General features: G+C 36.4%; 1 protein-coding gene across 2 annotated transcripts in view; it reads left to right on the top strand.

Annotated features, from left to right (window-relative positions):
• Positions 1–859: 859 nt before the first annotated feature.
• The window catches only part of LOC114088563 (cytochrome P450 2C18-like), a 36,230-nt gene continuing 12,874 nt past the window's right edge, over positions 860–24,215 (top strand). The window contains exons 1-5 of one of the 2 annotated variants that reach the window (XM_027930207.2): positions 860–1,027; positions 7,054–7,216; positions 7,376–7,525; positions 11,308–11,468; positions 18,434–18,610. In XM_027930207.2, the coding sequence (XP_027786008.2) occupies positions 860–1,027; positions 7,054–7,216; positions 7,376–7,525; positions 11,308–11,468; positions 18,434–18,610 (819 nt within the window). The remainder of the gene's footprint in view (positions 1,028–7,053; positions 7,217–7,375; positions 7,526–11,307; positions 11,469–18,433; positions 18,611–24,215) is intronic. The other variant, XM_027930208.2, reaches the window with a different exon arrangement.

Here is a 24,215-nt window from a genome sequence, read left to right on the forward strand (position 1 = left end):
GAGTCAGAGAGGTGTTTGCTTTACTTTTCTAGAGTGACTTTGGAGGCAGCTCTGATGAAAGCCATAGCACACCATTCTAGGCATTGGAGCTCATTCAAATTCCAGTTTTGATCCCTGTGAAGTGTGTGAATGAAGGTCCCCACGTTCACAGAGTCTCTATTTCCTCATTTGTAAAAAAAAAAAATCTCTGCCCTGTGCTCCCCAGGATTTAGGGGTTTGGGGTGTTAAATAGCAAATGCTATGTACATTTACTTAGTTACATGATGATGTATGTTTGGTATTTCAAAATGTTTAAGTTGTATTACCTAGCTTATGCTTAGGCACTTGTGATGTTAGTTCAACATTTAAAAATACTAAAAAGACTTGATTTTCAAAGCCAAATTATCTTATTGTTTGATTAAATATTTCATGTTCAATATTTTTATATAGAAGTCAGAGATACCCTTATTTCCCCCAAGTCATGAATTTCTAAACAGTCAATTAGTCTGAGAATCCAGCATGTTGAGCAGTGTTTTGTATCAAATACTCTTTTCTTAATCATAGCGGCACATTGGAACTACCAGGCACTGTGTGATTGTGTGTTTATTTTCTTGCCTGTTTTTAAAATGCCTATTCCTGTGATCTGTTCCAGAGTGGCAGAACTAGGCTGTCATAGAATTTTTGAAAGAAGACAAGAGTAAACAGTTTGTTTCAACCCATATCAGGTGACCAGTGTACACTTAGAGGGAATTAGAACTTACCTAATTCATTGGCTCAGCACTTTATGTCAATAGAACACTTGCTGATTAATAGGGAGCACTATAAAAACTTTACTTTGATTGTAAGCGCATAGCTGTCTCAGTAAAAGGACAAGGCTTCAATGGATCCAGTTGTAGCCTTGGTGCTGTGTCTCTCCTGTTTGCTTCTCCTCTCATTATGGAGACAGAGATCTGGGAGAGGGAAACTCCCACCAGGACCCATGCCTCTCCCAATTCTTGGGAATATCCTGCAGATAGATACTAAAAACATCAGCAAATCCTTAACCAATGTAAGTATGTTGATGCTTCTCCAGTGGCTTGTAAAGGATAAATAAATTAATGCTTAATTTTTAATTAAATATATGCACAAGGCAAATTATTAAAAGAGATTGTTGTGCAGAAAATACTCTCTTTGGGTATTAATGTTTCCATTGTTTTTATATTTTTCACGGATAGAGGCAGTGTAATGAAACAATGTATCAGGGTTAAAAGAAATGCTTACATTTAATATTTGGAAGGCACTATTAATGTCAAAAGTCTGAAGAACCCTTGCCCTTCATTGTTTCATAGTCATTTGCTGTGATTTTCTATTTTCTGCACATTTTAATTTGTTCATGATGCTTTTGAGTGAATTTTTATTCATTTAAGCGTGTCTCTCATTTCCAGGAGTTCTGACTAGCTTCTTTTCAATATCTCTATTTCTTTATTGAAATGGTCTTTCAACCCCTTAGTTTTCTCTCTTAATTCATTCCTTAGGTCTTCCTCTAGTTTACTAAACATTTTAATAATCAGTTTTGTATCATTATTCTCTAGAATTTCACACACTTTCTTATCTGTGGAACCCTTTGGAGGCGGATTGTAAATTTGGGAAGAAGATATTTTGTCTGTTTCATCAAGTTGTCAGAGGTTTTGGACTTGCACTTCAGTGGAGATAGCTTCCCCTTTCTCTTTTATACATATATGCTTTTTAAAAATTAATTTAATTTTAGTTTTTACACAAATAGAGCCCAACTTTTCATTTCTCTGAGTGTACAAAATGGAATGTTACCCGGCCTTAAAGAAGAATAAAATTATGGCATTTATGGGTAAATAGAGTTGGAGAATATCATGCTAAGTAAAGTAAGCCAATCCCAGAATAACCAAAGGCCAAATGTTTTCTCTGATAAGTGGATGCTGATCCATAATGGTGGGGGCAGGCAAGAGAAGAAGGGAGGAATTTTGGATTGAGCAGATGGGAGGGAGAGGAAGGGAGGGTGTTTGTATGTGGCGGGGAAGATTGTGAAATGAAATGGACATTATCACCTATGGGAACATGTACACCTTTGGGGTGTAGTTACCTCCTTTGTTTTGGGACCTGTCTCTGTTTTTGATATATGAGTAGGTCCAGGGGTGTGACCTGATCTTGCTGTCTGGTTGATCCTCCTGGGGGCCTGGTTGTAGGTTTGACGTTTCGTTTCCTTAATTCTATATGTTGAAGTAATGTTGATGCTGAGGTGGGGCTAGAACACGTGTGGGGTGAGATTCTTTGTTACTCAGCTGAGTTGTGTGTGTGGCTTGGGAGCAGGATATCTACTCTGTGAAGCTGAAGTGACCCACTCACTTTCTGATCCCACTTAGAGGAGGTGGTGAGCCAGGAGCAGCACTATTGTTATCAACAGATGTACAGCCTTGAGACAAATGTCCAGCACCTATTTTGACATTGGTAAAACTAATCACCACCTATAGAGAAATGATGGGATCAAAAATAAAAAGAAAAATGTGAATGAGATCACTATTACACAGCAGAGGTCTACTACTTTGTCCGTTGTGTTAATAATCATAAGAACATGAATGAGGGACAAATGGCATAAAACGTATAATTATATACTTAATGAAATTACATTTTCTCATGTGAAGAGAAAATAGGATAGAGAGGGAGGAGAATGTTTAAAATGTTTTCAAGAGTGAAGGCAGGAGAGGCAGAAGATAGATCACAAATGTAGACTCTAAAGAAAGAGAAATAAAAAATTAATCGTAAGTTGTTTACAAATGAAAGAGGAAGAGGAACAGGAAAATTTGAGTGTTATTGGGAGAAGAGAGCGAAGAAGGGCCATCAAGAGGGCTAAAAACCAAGGTACAGCAAACAAGCAAATGTGAGAGCAAAACAATTCAAAACCATGGATGCATACATCCCTCCTGTGTGAAACCAGTGGTAAATAATAAACAGGGGCAGGTGAAAGCAAACTGATATGAATATATACAAATATTGAACCTATTCTTGCAGTGAGTACACACACATGCACACACAAACACACACAGAAATCTTGCACAATGGAAAGAAGTAAAAAATAATAAAATACAATAAAATGATTGTGGGCTCAGTTGGTCCAGCCGTAGCTCATCAAAGAGCTGAGGAAAGTGTGGCTGTGGAGTCAAGGAGAGACCTCTGGGGAACAGATTCAGATAACTTGATCCACTTTATTATTGCATAGGCAAGCTTTTGTGCATAGCCTGTTCCTGGGCGAATTTATGTGAGGGTCATAATGATCCAGTAAGCTAGCAGTGCTTACAAGCAGTGACTAATGGGCTAATAGGTCACTGGCAGAAAAGCAGAAGGAAAAGGACATGTTGTGCACCTGAGTGCACCTGAGGGAGGCCAGGTTTCCATGGTGATGGGGCTGAGTGTGGTTAGTGTGCTAATCACAACTTCCGGATTCAGTGTGCTGAACCCTGAGAGTTTCAACTCATGGGCCCAACAAATGATATTTCCAAAAAAAAAAAAAAATTAAAGTTTTTTATTTGTTATTTTAAATATACATGAGAGTAGAGTGTATTTGGACTTGGATCCCATTCTTGAGGTTGTACTTTATGTAGAGCTACGTGGGTTGTGTATTCGTTTATGAGCGAAGGAAAGTTATGTCTGGTTCATTCTACTCTCCTTTCTATTCCCATCCATCCTCCCTTCCCTTCATTCCCCTTTGTCCAATCCATCGAACTTCTATACTTCCTCTCTCTACCCTTCCTTGTTGTGGGTTAGCATCCACATATCAGAGAGAACATTCGGCCTTTGTGAAATATCACATAGCATGATATTTTTTAGTTCCATCCATTTACTGGCAAATGCCACAATGTCGTTTATCTTTATGACTGAGTAATATTTGGATCATTGTGTATATAAACCACAGTTTGTTTACTCAGTGATCTGTTGAAGGACACCTAGGTTGGTTCCATAGGTTGACTATTGTGAGTTGAGCTGCTCTACGTATTGATATGGCTGTGTCACTGTAGTATGCTGATTTTAAGTGCTTTGGGGATAAACTGAGGAGTGTGATAACTGAGTTAAATGGTGGTTCCATTCCAGGTTTTCTAAAGAAAACTGCTTTCCAGAGTGGATGCACCAATTTGTAGTATCACCAGCAATGTAAGAGTGAACCTTTTCCTCCACATCCTCACCAACATTTATTGTTACTTGTATTCTAATTATTTGCCATTCTGACTGGAGAGAAATGGAATATCAGTATAGTTTTAATCTGCATTTCTCTAATTGCTGGAGCTGTTGAAAGTTTTTTCATATATTTGTTGAGCATTCGTATTTCTTCTGTGAAGTAGCCAGTCAGTTTTTTTGCTCATTTGCTGATTGGGTTATTAAGTTTTTTTGAGTTCTTGAATTTTAAAACATAAAACAAACAATATATTTTAAATGGGGTGAACATGGAGGGGAAAAAAGGGAAAATATTAATGAGAAGTAAAGGGCCTTTTTCCACTGAGGGTCTAAATTGTTGGTAGGGATGGATTTTTATTTTTTATATTTATTTTTTGCTTTGTAACCCAGGGGTCAAGTGTCAGGAGCTACTCTGGAAATACATGCCCTTAAGTCCTGAGTAAGAGATACCAAACAATTATTGCTTCTTGCAATAACTTGGGCTTTATGTCCGTTCAGATAATAAGGCCTGGCCCTAGGAGTAGGTATTACCCGGTGGGTGGGGTTGAGTTACACTTACCTATTCCTTTGTAATCCTACCCCTTACCCTTTTTTGGATAGAATGTTCTAAGAAACAGTGTCCCCCAAGAAAAACCAGCTCCAGAATAGCTCTCTCTCTCTCTCTCTCTCTCTCTCTCTCTCTCTCTCTCTCTCTTCAGCCTCTCGTGACTTTCTCTTGCCCCTCTGTGGGACCCTGAGGCCAGGAGCTGGGTAAGCCATCCTGAAGCTTATAAAAAGGTATTCCGTGTCTGCATGGTATTTTGTGTCACCCCAACTTCACATGAGTGACTTTGGTTCAGTTGCTCTCACTGGACACTGGACAAGGGCATCAGAGTCAAGGTTTGGGCATTGTTAACCCAAACATCTTTGCATTCCTCACTTATCCAACTGCCAGACAATGTGGCTAGGAGCTCATTTGTGGTAGTAGCTCTCAGCGTCCATTCTTCTAGTGTAGTGTAGGATCCACTGAGGAGTGCTGACAGATTGTAAATTCCTGTAGTGGAAGTGGTGCTACTTACCCCAACATGGAATGAACCTGAAGAACTTTATGAGGAGGGAAGTAGCCACACAGAAAGATCTTCATTACATGATTTCACTTACATGTGGAGTCTTAGAAAACAAAGTATACACCTAAAACTCAGAATAAGTGTAGAATGGTGGTTATTGGGGGCTGGGATGTGAGAGAAAAGGCGAGATGTTTGTTCAAGGGTACAAATGATACTGCCGGTTATCGGTGACCAGTTCTGCTCCCCCATATGTTGAAGTATAACATTAGAGGCAAGCACATAAAGCAGGGTTTATTTAAAAAGAAGTAACAGACTTCTTCTGGGAGGGAGAAGGGGGCCACAGCTGGTATCCTGGTCTCCCAAGAAGTGAGGGGTGTTTTGCCTTTTTATATGTCCTGGGCTTCCTTTGTTCTCCGGCTCTCTTCCCCTTATCTCTCCTTCTTGTGTATGTGACTAGGCGGGGGCGGGGGCGGGGGGGGGAGATGCTCAGTGGGATGGCAAAAGGTGAGAAGTAGATGGACAGGGAAGGGCTGGATGGAGCAGCCCAGGACACATTAATTAACAACTCTATGACTCCCTATAGGGAGTGAAAGTTCTTGGGAGAGGTTACCCTAGCAACAGATTGGAGCAGAGGCAGGTTATCTTTGATAGGGTGTTGGAAAGACTCTGAAGCCATTTCAGTCTCTCAGGGGACAGTCTCCAACCTCCTGGACTCACTCAAATTGGTCTCCTTGATCTGACCTGTTTAAACTGACTGCCTGTCTAAATCTGGCTTCACAAACCTTCAGTTACTATGTGAATAAGCACTGGAGACCTAAGGCTTATCCACATAGTGGTGACTATAGTAAATAATAATGCATTTTATACCTGAAGTTTACTAATGTGTTTTCATCACACACATATAAAAATGTTAACACTTAGCCAATGCATATATTAATTAACTTGGCTGTGGTAATCAATTTGCAAGGTCTACATAAATCAAAATACCACATTTTACACTCTAAATATACATACCTTTTATTTTTCAATGGTACCCCAATAAAGCCATTAATAAAAAGAAAACCATGGGTTGAGAAATAGCATAAGGGAAAGAAGGAATGAATTAAGCAATCATGGCCCACTGGATAGCAACAGAATCCTTGTGCATTTTGCACAAAGCTGCAGTCTGTACTCTATGAATTGCTGCTGGGTGAGAGAAATTTCTATGCTGGATGGCCTGATGCTGCCTCCCTGGTACTCACTCTCTTGCTGTGTTAGTGATACCTGTGGCCTCAACCTATGAGTGTTAAGATCATCTGGGGGCACTTTTTAAAATATAGACTTCCAATACATAATTATCATGGGCTTACTCAATCAAAATCTCTATAATACGAGCACTGCTAATGACCCAGAAGAAATCAGCTGCATTTTGGTGCCAAAGTGGATAAGCAATGGGGACTGACGAATTGTTCAAACTTCAGAAATTGAACAAGATTCAAATTTGAGTCTTAAGTTTATTAGTTATGGTGCACTGCAAATGTCTGACTTCATTTCCTTTCATGTAAAATAGGACACATAATTTCCCTAAATGCATTGATGTGAAGATTAATTATAGTGTAGATATCAATTGTCTGAGTCAGGCATGGCAGATCATAGACCATCCATAATGACAGCCATAGTTGACATCATATTTGTGAACAAAATTCAGAAATATTTGAAGATTCTTGTGGCACAATAAAGTATAACAAATATGGCACAATAAAGTATAACAAATATAAGAATAATCTGTAACAGTCTGAATCATCCCAAACATGTAGTTCAAATGCTGATCTTTTTCAGCTAATGTTTGCATTTTCTTTCCTATTTCTAGTTGTCAAAAGTCTATGGCCCTGTGTTCACTGTGTATTTGGGTTTGAGACCCACTGTGGTGTTGCATGGATATGAAGCTGTGAAGGAAGCCCTGATTGATCATGGGGAAATATTTTCTGGAAGAGGCAATTTCCCTGTGGCTGATAGAGTTACTAAAGGACTTGGTAAGTGTGCATGTATGTGAGGTGGGTGAGCAATGGTCATGGGGAGGAGAAGAATGAAAAAGAGAAAGCCAGATTGAGCTTGACCATCTCTGTGGCTCACTCATCAACTTTCAGTACGTTGCCTGGGATATCTCCTAGATTCTGCTCTCCCTCATTTAGGAATCATTTTAACTACTGGAAGCAGATGGAAAGTGATGAGGCGCTTCTCAGTCATGACTCTGCGGAATTTTGGGATGGGGAAGAAGAGCATTGAGGACCGAGTTCAAGAGGAAGCTCGTTGCCTTATGGAGGAGTTGAGGAAAACCGAGTGTGAGTGATTCATTATATCATTGTCCTTAACAGACTGCTCTTTTCTGTGTCTAGTGACTGCATTTCAGCAACAGCCAGATCTTTAATTATGGGTCCTTCTAGTCCTTATATGGAGGAGGTATGATTCAAAGCAGAGAGCCAAAGTTTGTGTATTTGTGCTGCCCAATCACAGGCATGACTGGGTATGCATGGTGGGTGTAAAAGATAATATAATCCTATGCTGACAAGTTTTATTTCTGTTTTCAAATCATTGCATCATGAAGACACAAGGTGTAGAGTTCCTTTTTCTTCAAGAGTTAAAGAGCAGGGTTTCCCCGTGGCACATTTGTGAGTTTCCCACTCCATGGCCTTCACCATTGTCTACTGGACACCATGGAAATATCCACCTTGGACTCTGCAGAGCTGAAGCAAGTGATGTGTACTTTCACTTAATTGGACTGTGGTTGTCCAGTCACTTTTGTTATCTGTCTTCTCTCAAGGTTTCTTCCCAGGACAGTACCTAGTAACTATACTAATCTATGGTTTTTCATTGATTTGCATATCTCCTGGAAAGTGTCAAATATTCTTATGGGAATCACTTATCTCTACTGACCCAAGATGTTTTTTTTCAGTGTCTTTGATTTTCATCTTGCATCCAGATTGCTCTGTTTTTAAACTTGTCTTCCAAATTAACAAAAAAAAAAAAAAAAGGGAAAGACTAAGAATCAGACATTACCAATGAATGACACACACCTAGAAACTCCCTGGCTTCCCTAATTACCCTCTAACTCCATAGATAATGTAAACGTTTGTTATGAGAGCTTAGAACCCTAGAATATTTACAGAGTCTGGTGGAGGAGAAGATAACTCGAAAGCTTTGCTTTTACCCAATGCTCTATGCTTTCTTTGCATCAGTTTTTCATTTGTTTATTTCTAAATTATCCTATTGTATTTTTTACTGACATTTAATCAGTCCATATTAATGAGGTCCCTATGGTACTCATACACAAGCGTACAGCATGTACAGTTAAAAGCCATCCTCTCCATCTCTCTATCCTCCTCACTGCCAGCGCACACTGTTCCCCATTTGCAGTAATCGCAATTTTACCTTCAGGTTCACATTCATTTTAGCTTCCACACATGAGAGAGACCTTGCAATACTTTAATGTTTCTGACCTCTTCTGTCTCTCTTGCATTAAAATGACAAGATTTCATTCTTCTTTATGATCGATATAAATACATTGTGTATGTAACAGAGCATCTTTATCCACTATTCTGTGGATAAGCACATGATTTAATATGATATCTTAATTATTATGAATAGTGTCATAGTTATCCTGAACATTGCAGGAATCTATGTTGTATATTGATTTCATTTCTTTCATCTGGGTATCAGAAGCAGGACACCTGAATCATATGGAAGATGTCTTTATTTTTGAGAAAATTGTATCCTGTTTTCCTTAGCATGAGTGTCCTAATGTACATTCCCACCAAGAGGCATAGGGTGTCCTTCTTCTGCATACCTCTCCAAAATTTGTTATTTGTTGTTGTTGGTGGTGGTAATTTGGGTTTCTTATTTTTGTTTTTGTGTTTTGACAACAGCCATTCTAATTGTGGCAAAATAATTCCTTATGGTAGTTTTGATTTACATTTGCCTAATGGTTCATTAAAATGGCATTTAAAAATATATTTATTGCTCAGTTTTATTTCTTCTTTTGAGAAGTGCCTATTAAGATCATTTGCCCATTTTTAACTGTATTACTTAGGATTTGTTGTTTTTTGTTCCTTAGGTATTGTAGATTTTAATCCTTTTTGACACAAGTGGCAAATATTATCTCTCATTCTGTAGACTATCTCTTCACTCTATTGACTGTTGTGTATGAGCTTTTCATTTTGAAGTAATCTACTTGCCTGTTTTTGCTTTTAGGGCCATATAGAAAAAAATCATAACTTGTATCCATCTTGAGGTGTTTCCCCTATGTTTTCGTCTAGTTCATTTAGGGATTCAGTTCTTACAGGAAGGTCTCTGAGCCATTTTGAGTTGAATTTTGTACAGGTGAGAAATGAGGGTCAAGTTGGAATCTTCTTCATGCTCCATTTATTGAAGAGGCTCTTTTTTCTCCACCATAAGTTTTGGAACTTTGTTGAGAATCAGTGGACTGTGGATGCTTGGTTCCCCGCTCCTACATCCCCCATCGCCCCAAGATCTCCATTCTCTCCCATTGTTCTTTTTGTCTGTTTTTATGCCAGTGCCATGCTCTTTTGCTTACTGTGGCTCTGTAGTTTGGCTTGAAATCAGGAATCCTTCTGCCTCCAGCTTTTCCCCTTTGCTCAACATTGTCTTGACCTATTTAGATTTTTCTTTTTGTACTTCTACATGGATTTTAGGTATGTTTTTTTCTAGTTCTGTGAAGAATATCTTTGGTATTATCTCATGGGAATTGAATTAAGCCTGCAAATTGATTTGGATAGCATGACCCTTTTAACAATGTTAATCTTCCAGTTTCTGAGCATGGGAGGCGTCTTCATTTTTTGGTATCATCTTCAATTACTTTCATCAGTGTTTTGTAATTATCATTGTAGATGTCTTTTGCTTCCTTGGTTAATTTTTTTTTATCAAGTAAATTAATTAAATATAAAATTTACCTGTTTTTTGGGGGGGGATATTTTTAGTTGTAGATGGACACAATAACTTTATTTAATTTACCTCTTTGTGTTGCTGAGGATCGAACCCAGTGCCTCACATGTGCTAGGCAAGTGCTTTACTACTCAGCCACAACCCCATCCCTAAAACTTACCTGTTTTATCAAGTAAACTGTAACTAAAAATATAGTTGTGAGTTTGGATACTTTTTTTCTTAACAAATGATATGTACTGATCACCTAATTGTCATTTCATTTTTATAGATTCCTAAAAAAAATGAAAATCTTGTCATATGTTAATTTCTTTACCTATAAAATTGCAGCATTGACTAAAGTGATGTCCAGCATTCAAATTTACTAAAATATATTATGCTGGTGGCTATATGATTCAGAGAAATGTTCCAGAAGTTCACAGGGGGGCAGTATTGCCAAATATATTAAATTTTGAGGCATTTAAAGGTGATGGGCTATATTTCCTAAAGTGGCAAATTTTCTTTTAGTGTTTCTCTCTTACGCTCTTTCTAATGAAGAAATAAACAGATTACATTTATAAGTTTAACCTTTGTGTCACCTTGAATTTACTTTAAAATAAAAATTTCTCACCTTTATTGAGAAATTGTTTATGTATGTTTGCCTTTCTTCTTCTTAAAATATGAAGGTTTTCTGCTTATATCCATTTTTCCCACAAATATACAAATTTGTACAGTTACTATCTATTAGTCTTTAACTCTGCAGTTTTTACACATGAATCTTTCAGTGATATAAAATCAATGTCCCTGACTTCTTTTCCTTTTTATATAATTCCTAATTATCTACAGGTTTGATGACAAATATGATTCTGCACTGAAATTGAATAAACAAGTGTTTTTAAGTGATCTTTTAAAATGTTTTCTAAGTGTCACTTTGGGTTAGGATGGCTTAAAAAGGCAGTGGAATTGATTGGAGCATTAGGAAAACCATTATTAAACTGGCTACCAGGTAAAAGTCAATTCGAGTTTAAGGTAAAAGTGAATGATTTTTAGCGTGGTGAATATTTTTCATATCAAAGTAATTCATAGATATTGATTAGCTTTTCTACAATTACCTTTCCCTGTTATTTCAAAGAGAAATACATTTGTATGTATACTTTAATATTAATTTTTAATGTTTCCACTTCTTCAGCCTCACCCTGTGATCCTACTTTTCTCCTGGGCTGTGCTCCCTGCAATGTGATCTGCTCCATTATTTTCAATTATCGCTTTAATTATAAAGATCAGCATTTTCTAAAGTTTATGAGGAAAGTAAATGAAAATGTGCAGATTCTGAGTTCCCCATGGATCCAGGTAAGACAAAATCCCACCTTCTTTTCTTGAGAAATTATATGATCTTTATTCTGACAAGTTAAAATTTCTAGTGCTCCAAGCAGTAAAGTGAGTCTAGATACAACAGTCTGACCCAGAGTATCAGGAAAATATGTCTGAGTCTTTTAGTTTATACACAGGAAAATAAATGCCCACATGTAGAGATGACAGGCAAGACCACTGGCTCTCTGGCCAGTTTGTTTCCCAGTATCCCCCAAAGCCTAATCTTTATAAAGGACTTTGGTAACTGCATTTGAGCAAGATTAAGGTTATCAGGCCCCAATGGAGGACTCATCACTCACAAGGGCTGCACTCCAATCACCACTTAGAAATTTCATCACTTTAATTGGCAGAAATACAGTTATCTGATATTTCACAAAGTTTTCAAAAAACATATGTTGGAGAAAAAAAATGCCTTTTTAACAAATGGTGTCAGGGAAACTAGAAATCTATATGTGGTGGAATGAAATTGAATCCCTATAGCTCACCTTGCACAAAACTTAACTCAAAGTGGATCAAAGACCTAGGAATTAGACCAGAAAATCACCTGCTAGAAGAAGATGTTGGCTCACACTTCAACATGTTAGTTCAGGAACTGACTTCATTAACAAGACTCCTAAAGTGCAAATAAGAAAATAAAAATCTTTGCCATCTTCTCTTTAGATAAGGCATTGATATCCAGGATATACAAAGAACTTATAAAAATTAACACCAAAATACCAAATAACCCAATCAATAAATGGCAAAGGAACTAAACAGACACTTCTGAAAGAGAAATATGAATGGTCAACAAATATATGGAAAAATGTTTAACGTCCCTAGCATTAAGAGAAAGGCAAATTTAAACTACACTGAGATTTCATCTCATTGCAGGCAGAATGGCAATGATCAAGAATACAAATAACAATAAATGTTGGTGAGGATGTGGGGGAAATGTATATTCACACATTGTTGATGGGACTGGAAATTGGTGCAATTACTCTGGAAAGCAGTATAGAGATTACTCAGAAAACTATGAATGGAACAACCATTTGACCCAATTATCTCACTCCTCCATATATACCTCCAAAGGATTTTAAATCAGCGTATTACAGTGATGCAGCCACTTCAATGTTTATTACAGCACAATTCACAATAGCTAATCTGTGGAGACAACCCAGGTGCCCTTCAACAGATACATGATTAAAGAAAATGTGGTGTATATAAACAGTGGAACATTACTCAGCATAAAGAAGAATGTCATTATGGTACTTTCTGGTAAATGAATGGATCTGGAGAATATCAAACTAAGTGAAATAAGCCCGTCCCACAGAACCAAAGGATAAACGTTTTCTCTGATATACAGAGGCTAATCCAAAATAAGGAGAGGAAGATAAAAAAGAATAGAAGAAAGATCAGTGGAATAGACAAAAGAGAATGAAAGGAAGGGAGGATGGAAGGGATAGTGAAAGATGATGAGATGAATCTGTCCTAACATTCCTATAAATGCAATATAAATATACCACGGTGAATCTCACCATCATGTACACATACAAGACACTAATCTAAAAGAAACTATATGTAAACAGTAGAAAGATCAGAATAGTAGAGGAAAGGGAACAGTGGGGGAGGAAGTGAGGAGTAGAAGTGCTGCAGATGGAATAGAATAAATTTTATTCCACGATTTTATAAGTTTGTCAAAATGAATACTAACGTCATGTTTAACTAAAAAGAACTGATAAAAAAATCAATTGCAGACACACACACACACACACACACAATATCTTCATTTAAGGATATTAATGAGGGCGAATAGGAGCATAAATGCTGTAAGGAAACTGAACTGGGTAGAGATTTTTTGATACTTTTTTTGTCAGCTTTTTCACACCAGTGACCAAAAGCCCTGAAAAGAACAATTTAGAGATGGAAGTTTCTTTGGAGCTCACGATTTTAGACGTCTCAGTCCATAGATGACTGGTTCCATTCTTTGGGGCTTGAGGTGAGCAGGACATAATGGCAGAAGGGTGTGGACGAGAAAAGCAGCTCAGGACATTGGACAAAATACATACACCAAAGACCCTCCCGCAGTGACCCAGCTCCTCCATCCACAACCTGCCTAGAGTTACCACCAAGTTGATCCCTATCAGTGAACGAATACACTGATTACATTAAGGCTCTTATAAATATTTTCACTTCTAAACCCTGTTGAATTTTCTCATGTATGATCTCTTGGGGGACACCTCTCCTAAACCACAACAGTGCTTCATATGGCATCCCCCTGACAAGGTAGTAGTGTTAGGCGAACTAAATAATTGCATTTCAGGGTGTACGACCCTGTACAAACAGATTTACCTCTGCTTAGCTGAGAGGTTCTGCATTCTTTATAAAAGTCAATTGTGAGATCTTTAGAAACCTCCTAACTACTCTTATGCACATTTCCTTCATCTATAGAATGCCCAAATGCATTTCATTGTATTTTCAATATCTTTCCTATTTTATAGTAAGTACTCTATTTATGAGGCTGCTTCACATAAGGAAAATCTGAGAACAATAATTATAAACCATGGAAAATAATATGGTCTAATTGAGTCCCCACCACTTCCCCTTTTCCTCCTCCTGTTCTCTTCCCTCTACCCTACTGAGCACAATTCATAATTACCCTGCATTTTATTCTTTCTCCGGTTACCCCAACTCCCTTAAGCTCTGTTCTCATCTACAACACATCAATCATGGTAATTCATGCCAATCTCTATGGCCAGATTGTAGGAAAAAATTGGTTTAAAAAGGGGGAGAATATGTAAACTTATTTTTTAAAAATTTATTCTGATTTGTTATACATGATGGCAGAATGCAATTTATTTCATATTACACATATAGAGCACAATTTTTCAAGAAACTGATTGTACACAGAATATTTTCAGACCATTTGTGTCTTATACATGTACTTAGGGGAATTATGTCTAACTCATTTCTACCCCCTTGCCTCCTCCCTTTCTCTCCCTCCCCTTTGCCCTATCTAAAGTTCCTCCATTCCTCCCATGCTACCTGCTCCATCGCCATTATGAGTCAGCATTCTCATATCAAAGAAAACATTTGGCCTTTAGTTTTTTGGGATTGGCTTGCTTTAATAGCATTATATTCTCCAACTTCATCCATTTACCTGCAAATGCCATGATTTTATTCTCTTTTAATGCTGAGTAATGTTCCACTGTGTGTTTATAACAAAGTTTCCCTATTCATTCATCTACTGAAGGGCATCTAGGTCAGTTCCATAATTTAGCTACTGTGAATTGTGTTGCTACAAACATTCATATGGCTTTGTTCCTATAGTATGCTGTTTTTAAGTCCTTTAGGTGTAAACCAAGGAGAGGGATAGCTGGGTCAAATGGTGGTTCCATTCCTAGTTTTCCAAGGAATCTCCATACTGCTCTCCATATTGGCTGCACCAATTTGCAGTCCCACCAGCAATATATGAGTGTACCTTTTTCTCCACATCCTTGCCAACACTTATTTGTATTCTTGATAGCTGCCATTCTGACTGGAGTGAGATGAAATCTTAGAGTAGTTTTGATGTGCATTTCTCTAATTGCTAGAGATATTGAACATGTTTTCATGTGTTTGTTAATTGATTGTATATCCTCTTTCAAGAAGTGTCTGTTCAGTTTCTTGGCCCATTTATTGATTGGGTTATTTTTTTAATGGTGTTAAGGATTTTGAGTGCTTTATATATCCTAGAGATTAGTGCTCTATTTGATGTGCTTGTGATAAAGATTTGTTCCCATTCTATAGGCTCTCTATTCACCTCATTGATTGTTTCTTTTGCTGAGAAGAAGCTTTTTAGTTTGAATCAATTCCCATTTATTGATTCTTGGTTTTTATTCTTGTGCTACAGGAGTTTTATTAAGAAAGTTGGGGCCGAAACCAATATGATGGAGATTTGAGCCTACTTTTTCTTCCTTTAGGTGCAAGGTCTCTGGTTTAATTTTTAGGTTCTTGATTCACTTTGAGTTTTGTGCATGGTTAGAGAGGTTTAATTTCATTTTGTTACATGTGGATTTTCAGCGACATTTGTTGAAGAGGCTATCTTTTCTTCATTGTATGTTTTCGATGCCTTTGTCTAATATAAGATAACTGAAGTTATGTGGGTTAGACTCTGATTTTTCTATTCTGTACCATTGGTCTACAGGTCTATTTTGGTGCCATTACCATGCTATTTTAGTTACTATTAGGAATAGTAATGCCACCAGCTTCATTCTTCTTGCTAAGGATTGCTTTGGCTATTCTGGGTCTCTTATTTTTTCAGATGAATTTCATGATTGCTTTCTCTATTTTTATAAGTTATGCCATTGGGATTTTGATTGGGATTGCATTGAATCTGTATAGTGCTTTTGGTAGTATAGTCATTTTGACAATATTAATTCTGCCTATCAAAAAACAAGGTATATCTTTCCATCTTCTAAGGTCTTCTTTAATCTTTTTTCTTTAGCGTTTTGTAGTTTTCATTGTTTGGGGCATATATATTTATAACTGTTATGTCCTGTTGATGTATGGTTCCCTTAAGCAGTATGAAACGTTCATTTTTATCCCTTTTGATTAACCTTGGCTTGAAGTCTGCTTTATTTTATATGAAGATGAAAACCCCTGCTTGCCTACATAGGCCATGTGAATGGTATATTTTATCCCAACCTTTTACCTTCAGTCTGTGGGTGTTTTTTCCTATGAGATGAGTCTCTTGAAGGCAGCATGTTGTTTTTTTTTTGTATCCAATCTACCAGCCTATGTCTCTTGATTGGTGAGTTTAAGCCATTTAGGGTTATTGTTGAGATATTATTTGTATTTTTGGTCATTTTTGTTTATTTTTGGTATTTAGCTTTACTTGGTTTCTCATTTGGTTGGCTTTTCTTTTATTGTAGTCCTTCCCTTTGCAGATTTTCATTGTTGTTTTTCATTTTCTTCTCATTGAATATTTTGCCAAGAATGCTCTCTAGTGCAGGCTTTCTTGCTGTAAATTCTTTTAGCTTTTATTTATCATGGAAGGTTTTTATTTCATCTTCAAATTTGAAGCTTAATTTTGCTGCATATAAGATTCTTGGTTGGCTTCCATTATCTTTTAGAGCTTGGTATATATTTTTCCAGGATCTTCTAGCTTTTAGAGTCTGGGTTGAAAAATCTGCAGAGATTCGAATGGATCTTCTCTTATAGGTAATCTGATTTTTGCTCTTGTGGCTTTTAAAATTCTATCCTTATTCTGTATGCTAGGCATTTTCATTATAATGTGTCTTGGTGTAGATATGTTGTAATTTTGTACATTTGGTGTCCTATAGGCCTCTTGTATTTGATTTTCCAATTCATTCTTCATGCTTGGGAAATTTTCTGATATTAATTCATTGAAGAGATTGTGCATTCCTTTGGTTTGAATCTCTGAACCTTCCTTTATCCCAATAAATCTTAAATTTGGTCTTTTGTTAGTATCCCATAATTCTCGGATATTCTGTTGATGTTTTCTTACCATCTTCACTGTGAGGCCAACTTTATTTTCAAGATTGTATATTTTGTCTTCATTATCTGAGGTCTTGTCTTCCAAGTGGTCTAGTCTGTTGGTGATGCTATCAATTGAAGTTTTTAATTGGCTTATTGTTCCTTTCATTTCGAGGATTTCTATGTTTTTTTTTTTTCAGTATCTCTATCTCTTTCTTGAAGTAATCTCTTTCAACCTGTATTTGCTCTTTTATCTCTTTTTTGGTGTGATTGATGGGCATCTGAATTTGTTCTCTTATCTCTTTGTTGGAGTGATTGATTTTTGCCTGTATCTGCTCACTTAGGTTGTTTTTTAATTCCCAAATCATTTTAATTATGTGTATTATGAACTCCTTTTCTGACATTTCACTTACTTGACTATATATGGATTCTGTTGTTGTAGTTTCTTGGTTTGTTTGGGGCACTTTTCTCCCTTGTTTTTTCATGATGTCTATGTGTCTTTCTCTCTTGCAGTGTAGATCTGAGGTATTACAACTTCTGCCTTACTGTGTTATAGTGTGCCTACAGATTACTAGTGCTTCACTTTTAAGGGAGAGATCAATATTATAGCACTCAATGTACCCAATGTGCAGCCATATATCAGTTAGCTCCTATTTTTACATTTACAGTTTTGTCACTATAAATAGAAATGATGAGTTTGGTTATCTTCAACCGTATAGTCAATAGGTTTGCATAATGGTTTACAGTTTCTGATGGTGGAAGGGGTACTGGGGGATTGGCTGAGATGTTTATGAGGTAGGATGTGAGAATATGGATGTATTGGATTATATGACTAGTGAGAGGATAAATAGGAAGTTGGCTGTTAGTAGGAGAAACAAGAGATAGACAACCCTATGCAAGACTCCCTGTTACCTTAGCAACAGAATAACTGCTAGCACCCCTAGTAGAGAAACCTCTGGTGCAGCCAGGCCACAGGGATGTTGGTGATATCTTACCAAGTCCTTATTGTTGTCTCTTGATAGAAGTGGTGATATCCCAGCTTTGGGGTGGTGGCAGCCTCAAGCCTGTATGTTTCCTGATGTTGGGCTGTGGGGCCACACTTTGGTGAATAAGGAACCCCAGCACGGGGTGACACTCATGTGTGTGTGTGTGTGGGGGGGGGGTGGCTGTGTCCCTGAACTCCATGCTGCAGGTGTGGGATGAATGGGTGGGCTCTGCCCCGGAATTCCAGGCTGTAGTGGAACCCTTATCTTATCTCTAAAGATGATGTTTGAGTATAGAAAAGGGTTATCATTTCTAATCCTCTGGTCATAGTTCTCTCCATCAAATTTTTCTATAAGCTTGGGAATTATTATATACGTACAGTAAAACCTTCTCTTTTAAGGTGGACATCATTTGTTTTTAAAGCTATAGTTTCAATGATGGACTAGGCATAATATTTATGTGTCTTTATTACTTGCTTTTAGTTAATACCTATTTTTATTTTGCAGGTCTGCAACAATTTTCCTGTTCTCATTAATATTTTCTCAGGAAGTCATAAAAAACTTTTTAAGAATGTTAATGATTTGAAACAGTATTTTTTGGAGAAAATAAAAGAACATCAAGAATCCCTGGATATGAACAATCCTCGGGACTTCATCGACTGCTTCCTGATTAAAATGGAAGAGGTAGAACATGAATGACAACTCAGTTATCTAATTGCATCAGCATTTTGTGATTCACTGATTAATTCTATAATTACTAGTGATAGTTAAGTGGTGAGGCAAGACATTCTTGACAGGCCTTTGAAGCACATATTGCCTTTATGGTTTTGCATGAATTATCATAGAAATTGAATTGTTAAACAGCTGGAATACATGGATCCTGTTCTATAGATACTAACAATCTACCCGAGGAAAGACAAAATTCACATCTCAGATGAAAAGGGAATGGTTGTAAACAAGCTGCAAAATATAAAATTGGAGCCACAAAATGTAAATTGAAATTATTGTTTGTACTCAGTATACAGGAGAATGGGCAATTATCCAGTGGCCTGCATGTGTAATGGTTCCTCAGTGATCAAGACCAAGTGACCAAAACATCAAACACTGATTTTATAGGACAGGATTCCTGTTGCCCATTCTAAGACCAGGGAAGTGCAACAGGAATGTAGATCACTGTCCTCACAGCTGTCTGCAGTAGGTCCTGATTTATGGGGAATAGTAGCTGGTACATAAGACACTGAGATTTATGAAAACTTTTCTTTATCAAATATTTTTCCTGGATACAATTTTTTCAACTAGATTCCAGAGTTCCCAAACAGTTGCTTCAGAGAGTTTATATTAGGTTAATAGGGTTTTCTCTGAAAGGGCTTATACCTGGAACTTCCTACTCCACTATCTTTTTGAGTCATTACTCCTGTACTGTCATCTTTTTTTTTTAGAAAAAGGTTTTTATTAATACATTAAAATTATTCATAATAGTGGGATATATTGTGATATAGTTCTATATGCACACAGAACAAATTTGTCAGTTTTTCCCCCCAAATTCCCATTTCCTTCCTTTTCTCCCTTCCCTATTCCCCTTCTCTATTGTTCTTGTTGTTTTTCCATTTTGATGAGGTCCCTTTACTTTATTTTTTCTCTAGATGCCACATATGAGAGAAAACATGTGACCCTTGAATTTCTTTTTTTTGTGTGTGTGTGTGTGGCACTGGACGTTGTGCATGTGAGACAAGCACTCTACCAGCTGAGATATATCCCCAACCCATGACCCTTCACTTTCTGAGTCTGGTTTATCACACTTAGAATTATCTTCTATTATCTTCTCCAGTTCCATCAGTTTCCTTAGAAATTATATTTCATTTTTAAGATTCAGTAAAACTTCACTGTATGTTACATACCATGTTATTGTAATTTCTCTATCTGTTGAAGGTTTCATAACTTGGCTATTGTGAACTGTGCTGCATATATTACTAGAGTATGTGACTTTAATTATTTTGGATAAATAACCAGGAGTGGTATAACTTGGTCATTTTGTGGTTCCATTTTTACTTTTTTAAGAAATATTCAGACTAATTTTTATAGTGATTGTACTGATTTAGAATCCTACCAACAGTATAAAGTGTTTTTCCTTAAAATTATTGTTTTTTTTCCATATATTTTTAATTGCTGCATTGTAGTTGTACATAATTTCAGGATTTGTTGTTACATATTCATACATGCACACAATATAACAATGTCATTTAGCCAATATTATTTCCCAGTATTTGCCCTTTCTCTCACCTCCTCATTTTTCCTGTTCCCTTTTTTCTACTCTACTGATTTACCATTGATCTTTTATGATTTCCCCAACTTTCTTTTCCTTATTTAATACTTTAGGATAATTACTGAGGGTTGGTATAGCTGGGTCATACGATGGTTCCAGTATTAGTATTTGAGGAACCTTCATAATGATTTACATAGTGCTTGTATTAATTTTCAACTCCACCAACCGTGTAAAAGTGTTTTTTTTCCTCCACATCATCTTAGGCATTAATTATAGTTTGTGTTCTTGATGACCGCCATACTAATTGGAATAAGATGAAATCTCATTGCTTTGAATTTCCCTAATTGCTAACACTGTTGACTATTTTTTTCATATATTTGTTGACTGTTCATATTTCTTCTTTTGAGAAGTGTGTTTTTAGTTCATTTGTGCACTTATTATTTAAGTTATTTGTGGGTTTTTTGGTGTTGTTTTTTGAGGTCTGTGTATTCTGCTTATTAATCCTCTACCAGAAGAATAGCTAGCAAAGTTTTCTTTCCCATTTTGTTGGTTGTCTCTTCATCCTCTTACTTATTTCCTTTGATGCCCTCTCATTTATTTATTTTTGATTTTATTTCCTGATTTTTAGGAGTCTTATTATAGAAGCCAATGCTTATATCTATCATTTGGAGTGTTGCCCTTCAGTTTTTTCCCCAGCAATTGCCGTGTTTCTTATCTAATTCCTAGGTCTTTGATCTACTTTGAGTTGATTATGAGAAGGGTGAGAGGGAGGAATGTAGTTTTCTTCATTTACATATGGACATCCAGTTTTCTCAGTGCCACTTGTTTAAACAAAACAAAACGGAACAAATATGACTTTTCTTCAATGTATATGTTTGGCGCCCTTGTCAAGGATTAGATCACTGTATCCATGTGGGTTTATCTTTATGATTTCGTTCCCATTAATCTACATGAAAGAATCAGGTAGTCTTTGTTGCCAGAGCACTATAATATAATTTGAGATTATGTACTGTGATGCCTCTGGCATTGCTCTTACTGCTCCATATTGCTTAAGCTATTCTGGGTCTTTTATTTTTCCAAATGAATTTTAGGACCTTTTCTTCCAGTTCTGTGAAGAATGGCATTGTCATCTTGATCAGGATTTCATTGAATCTATAGATTGCTGTGGTAATATGTTCATTTTGATAACGTTAGCTCTTTCTATTCAAGAACATGGGAAGTCTTCTTCTCTTCCTCCTAGGTCTTCTTCAGTTTCTTTCTTCATTGTTTTCTGATTTTAATCATAGATTTTTCATCTCCTCAGTTAGATTTTAGGATTTGGGTTTTTTAAGGCTATTATGAATGAAATTGTGGTCTTGATTTGTTTTTTAGTGGATTCATTATTGTTGTATGTAACAGTTATTGATTATTTTTAATATTTTGATCTTATAGCCCACTACTTTTCTTAACTGGTTTTCTGAAACAACCCTGGAAATCTTCTGGTGAAGTTATTTTGGGTTTTCCAAATACAGACTCATATCATTTGCGAACAGTGATATTTGACTTCTTTCTTTCCTATTTGTATCATGTTTATTTTTTTTCTCCTGCCTAATTGCTCTGACTAAAATATCAAGTACTTTTTTAAGTAGAAGAAGTGACAGTGGACATCCTTGTCTTTTTCCTGAGTGTGGAGAAAAATGTTTTCAGTTTTTTTCCCATTCACTATATGATGGCTTGAGTTTCAACTTGTCTTATGATATTTAGGGAAGTTCTTACTATTCTTACTTTCTTCATCATTTTTTTTAACATGAATAGGTGATAGATTTTGCCACTAACTTTTCCTGGATTTATTGAGAATGCCATGTGATTATGATTCCTTGATTCTACTTATGTAATGGATTATGTTTACTGATTTGTAGGTATTGATCCACCCATTCTTGAATCCCTGGAATGAAACAAATTTGATCATCATGTACAATTTTTAAAATATGTTCTTTTCACATGTATAATCTTATTGTGCTTTCAAACATGATTTGCCAATATTTTACTAAAAATTTATTCATTTGTGTTTTATTTATTGGTTTCTAGTTTTCTTTCCATGATGTGTTTTTACCTGTTTGGAGGGTCACAGTGATATAGATTTCATAAAATTAATTATGACTTACCCCCCTCCCATTCACACTTTCTATTTCATGGAATCATGTGCAGAAGAAGAGCAGCTCTTGTTCTTCTTTAAAGGCCCGATAGAATTCAGATGAGAACCTATCTGTTCTGTTTTTTTTCCTGGAAGATTTTTTAGCACTGCTTCAGTCTTGTTGTTTGTAATTGGTATGATTAAGTTTTCTATGTCTTGGTTCAATTATTGCAGGTAGCATCTGGATATAAATTTGTCCATTTCATCTAGATTTTCCAATTTATTGGAATAGAAGTTTTAAAGGCAGTCCAAAATAATCCTCTGGATTTCAGAGATTCTCTGGAACTACCTCCTTTTTCATGTCTGATTTTGTTAAATTATATCTTCTCTCTTTTGTTTAGTTTGGCTATTTTATCAGTCTTGTTCGATCCTTTCAAAGAACCAAGTCTTTGTTTCATTGATCCTTTGTACTTTTTTGTTCTCTTCAGCTTGCATCTTAATTATTTCATTCTTTCTATAATATTTGAGATTAGGTTGTTATAAATTTTCTAAAGCTTGGAGATGCATTATTAGGTATTTGGGCTATTTCAGATTTTTTAATGTATTCATCCATGGTTTATAAACTCTTGTCTAAGAACTGCTTTCCTAGGATTCCAGAGATTCTGGCATGTTGCATCTCTATTGATTGACACCAGGATATGCCAACATCTGGAGCAGCAGCCAAGCTTCCAGGGACCATGGATACAGCAGTCTCTCTATCTGCATCATTCTGCATATTGAAACATCTTTCCAGATATTCCATAAAATATCTTTATGCAAGCATGGTGCTGCCATGGTCTCCTCTCAAATGATTTTTTAGTTTTATAGCCTTTAGTCTGAGATGGATGTGGTCTTGCCAATTCCTGAGAGGCCCTCCAACCATCTTTCCTATTGTCCCTTTTTAAAGTATAACATTATTTAGTAGCTGTAATGTTTTTAACAACCACAAATTCTGTATCCCAGTTTTACTTGGATTTTATGGCCAAACATCAATTTTTCAAATCTTTCTACTTTTATTTCTGCCTCTGGTTATCACAGTACAGTTGGCTAAAAGTCACTAGAAAGATCTATGACACAGGCTGAATGCTGTATTGCCTTGAAATTTCTTCTGCCAGATTAATTAGTCTAGCACTATTAAATTCAGCCTCACAGATAGTCTCAGGGTACTGGAAAAATGTAGAACATGCTGCAACATAACATGAATGCCCTCCAGTTCAATTTCCAAGAGTCCCCTTGTTTGAAACCAAGTGAGCCCAGTCTTAACTGTCCACAGTTGTGTCAGCCTTCTGGTTTCCTGAGTGTCCACCAGAATCACTCTTTAAGCTCCACTTACAACATTCTAACGCTTTTGCAGCTTGCATCTCTAAACTTCAAAATTCCTCCTTCATCAAATGAATCCCGAAGATTTATTAACCACATGGAAAGGTTAGACACAGCAATGGCCCCACTTCCAATACCATTTTTTTCTTTTAGTCAACTTTTTCTTTGTTGTGACCCCAGATCTGACAAGAACAACATAGAAGAGGAAACATTTATTTTGGCTCATTGTCACAGAGGTTCAATCTGTGTTTGCTGATTCCACATCCCTGGACACAAAGTGAGGCAAAACATCTTGTGTCTTTTACTCTGTTATTTTTTTTTTGCCAGTACTATGCTATTTCATTACTAAAACTCTGTAGTATAATTTCAGATCAGGTATTGAGATGCTTCCAGAATTGTTCTTATTCCTCAGTATTGCTTTGGATATTCTGGGTCTTTGGTTTCTCTGTATAAATTTTTAGGGCTGATTTTCCTATTTTTGTGAAGAATATCATTTGTATCTTGATGAGGATTGCATTAAATCTATAGGTGATTTTGGTATTATCGCCATTATA

Source organism: Marmota flaviventris, chromosome 4, assembly GCF_047511675.1.
Source record: "Marmota flaviventris isolate mMarFla1 chromosome 4, mMarFla1.hap1, whole genome shotgun sequence".
NCBI classification, from domain to species: Eukaryota; Metazoa; Chordata; class Mammalia; order Rodentia; family Sciuridae; genus Marmota; species Marmota flaviventris.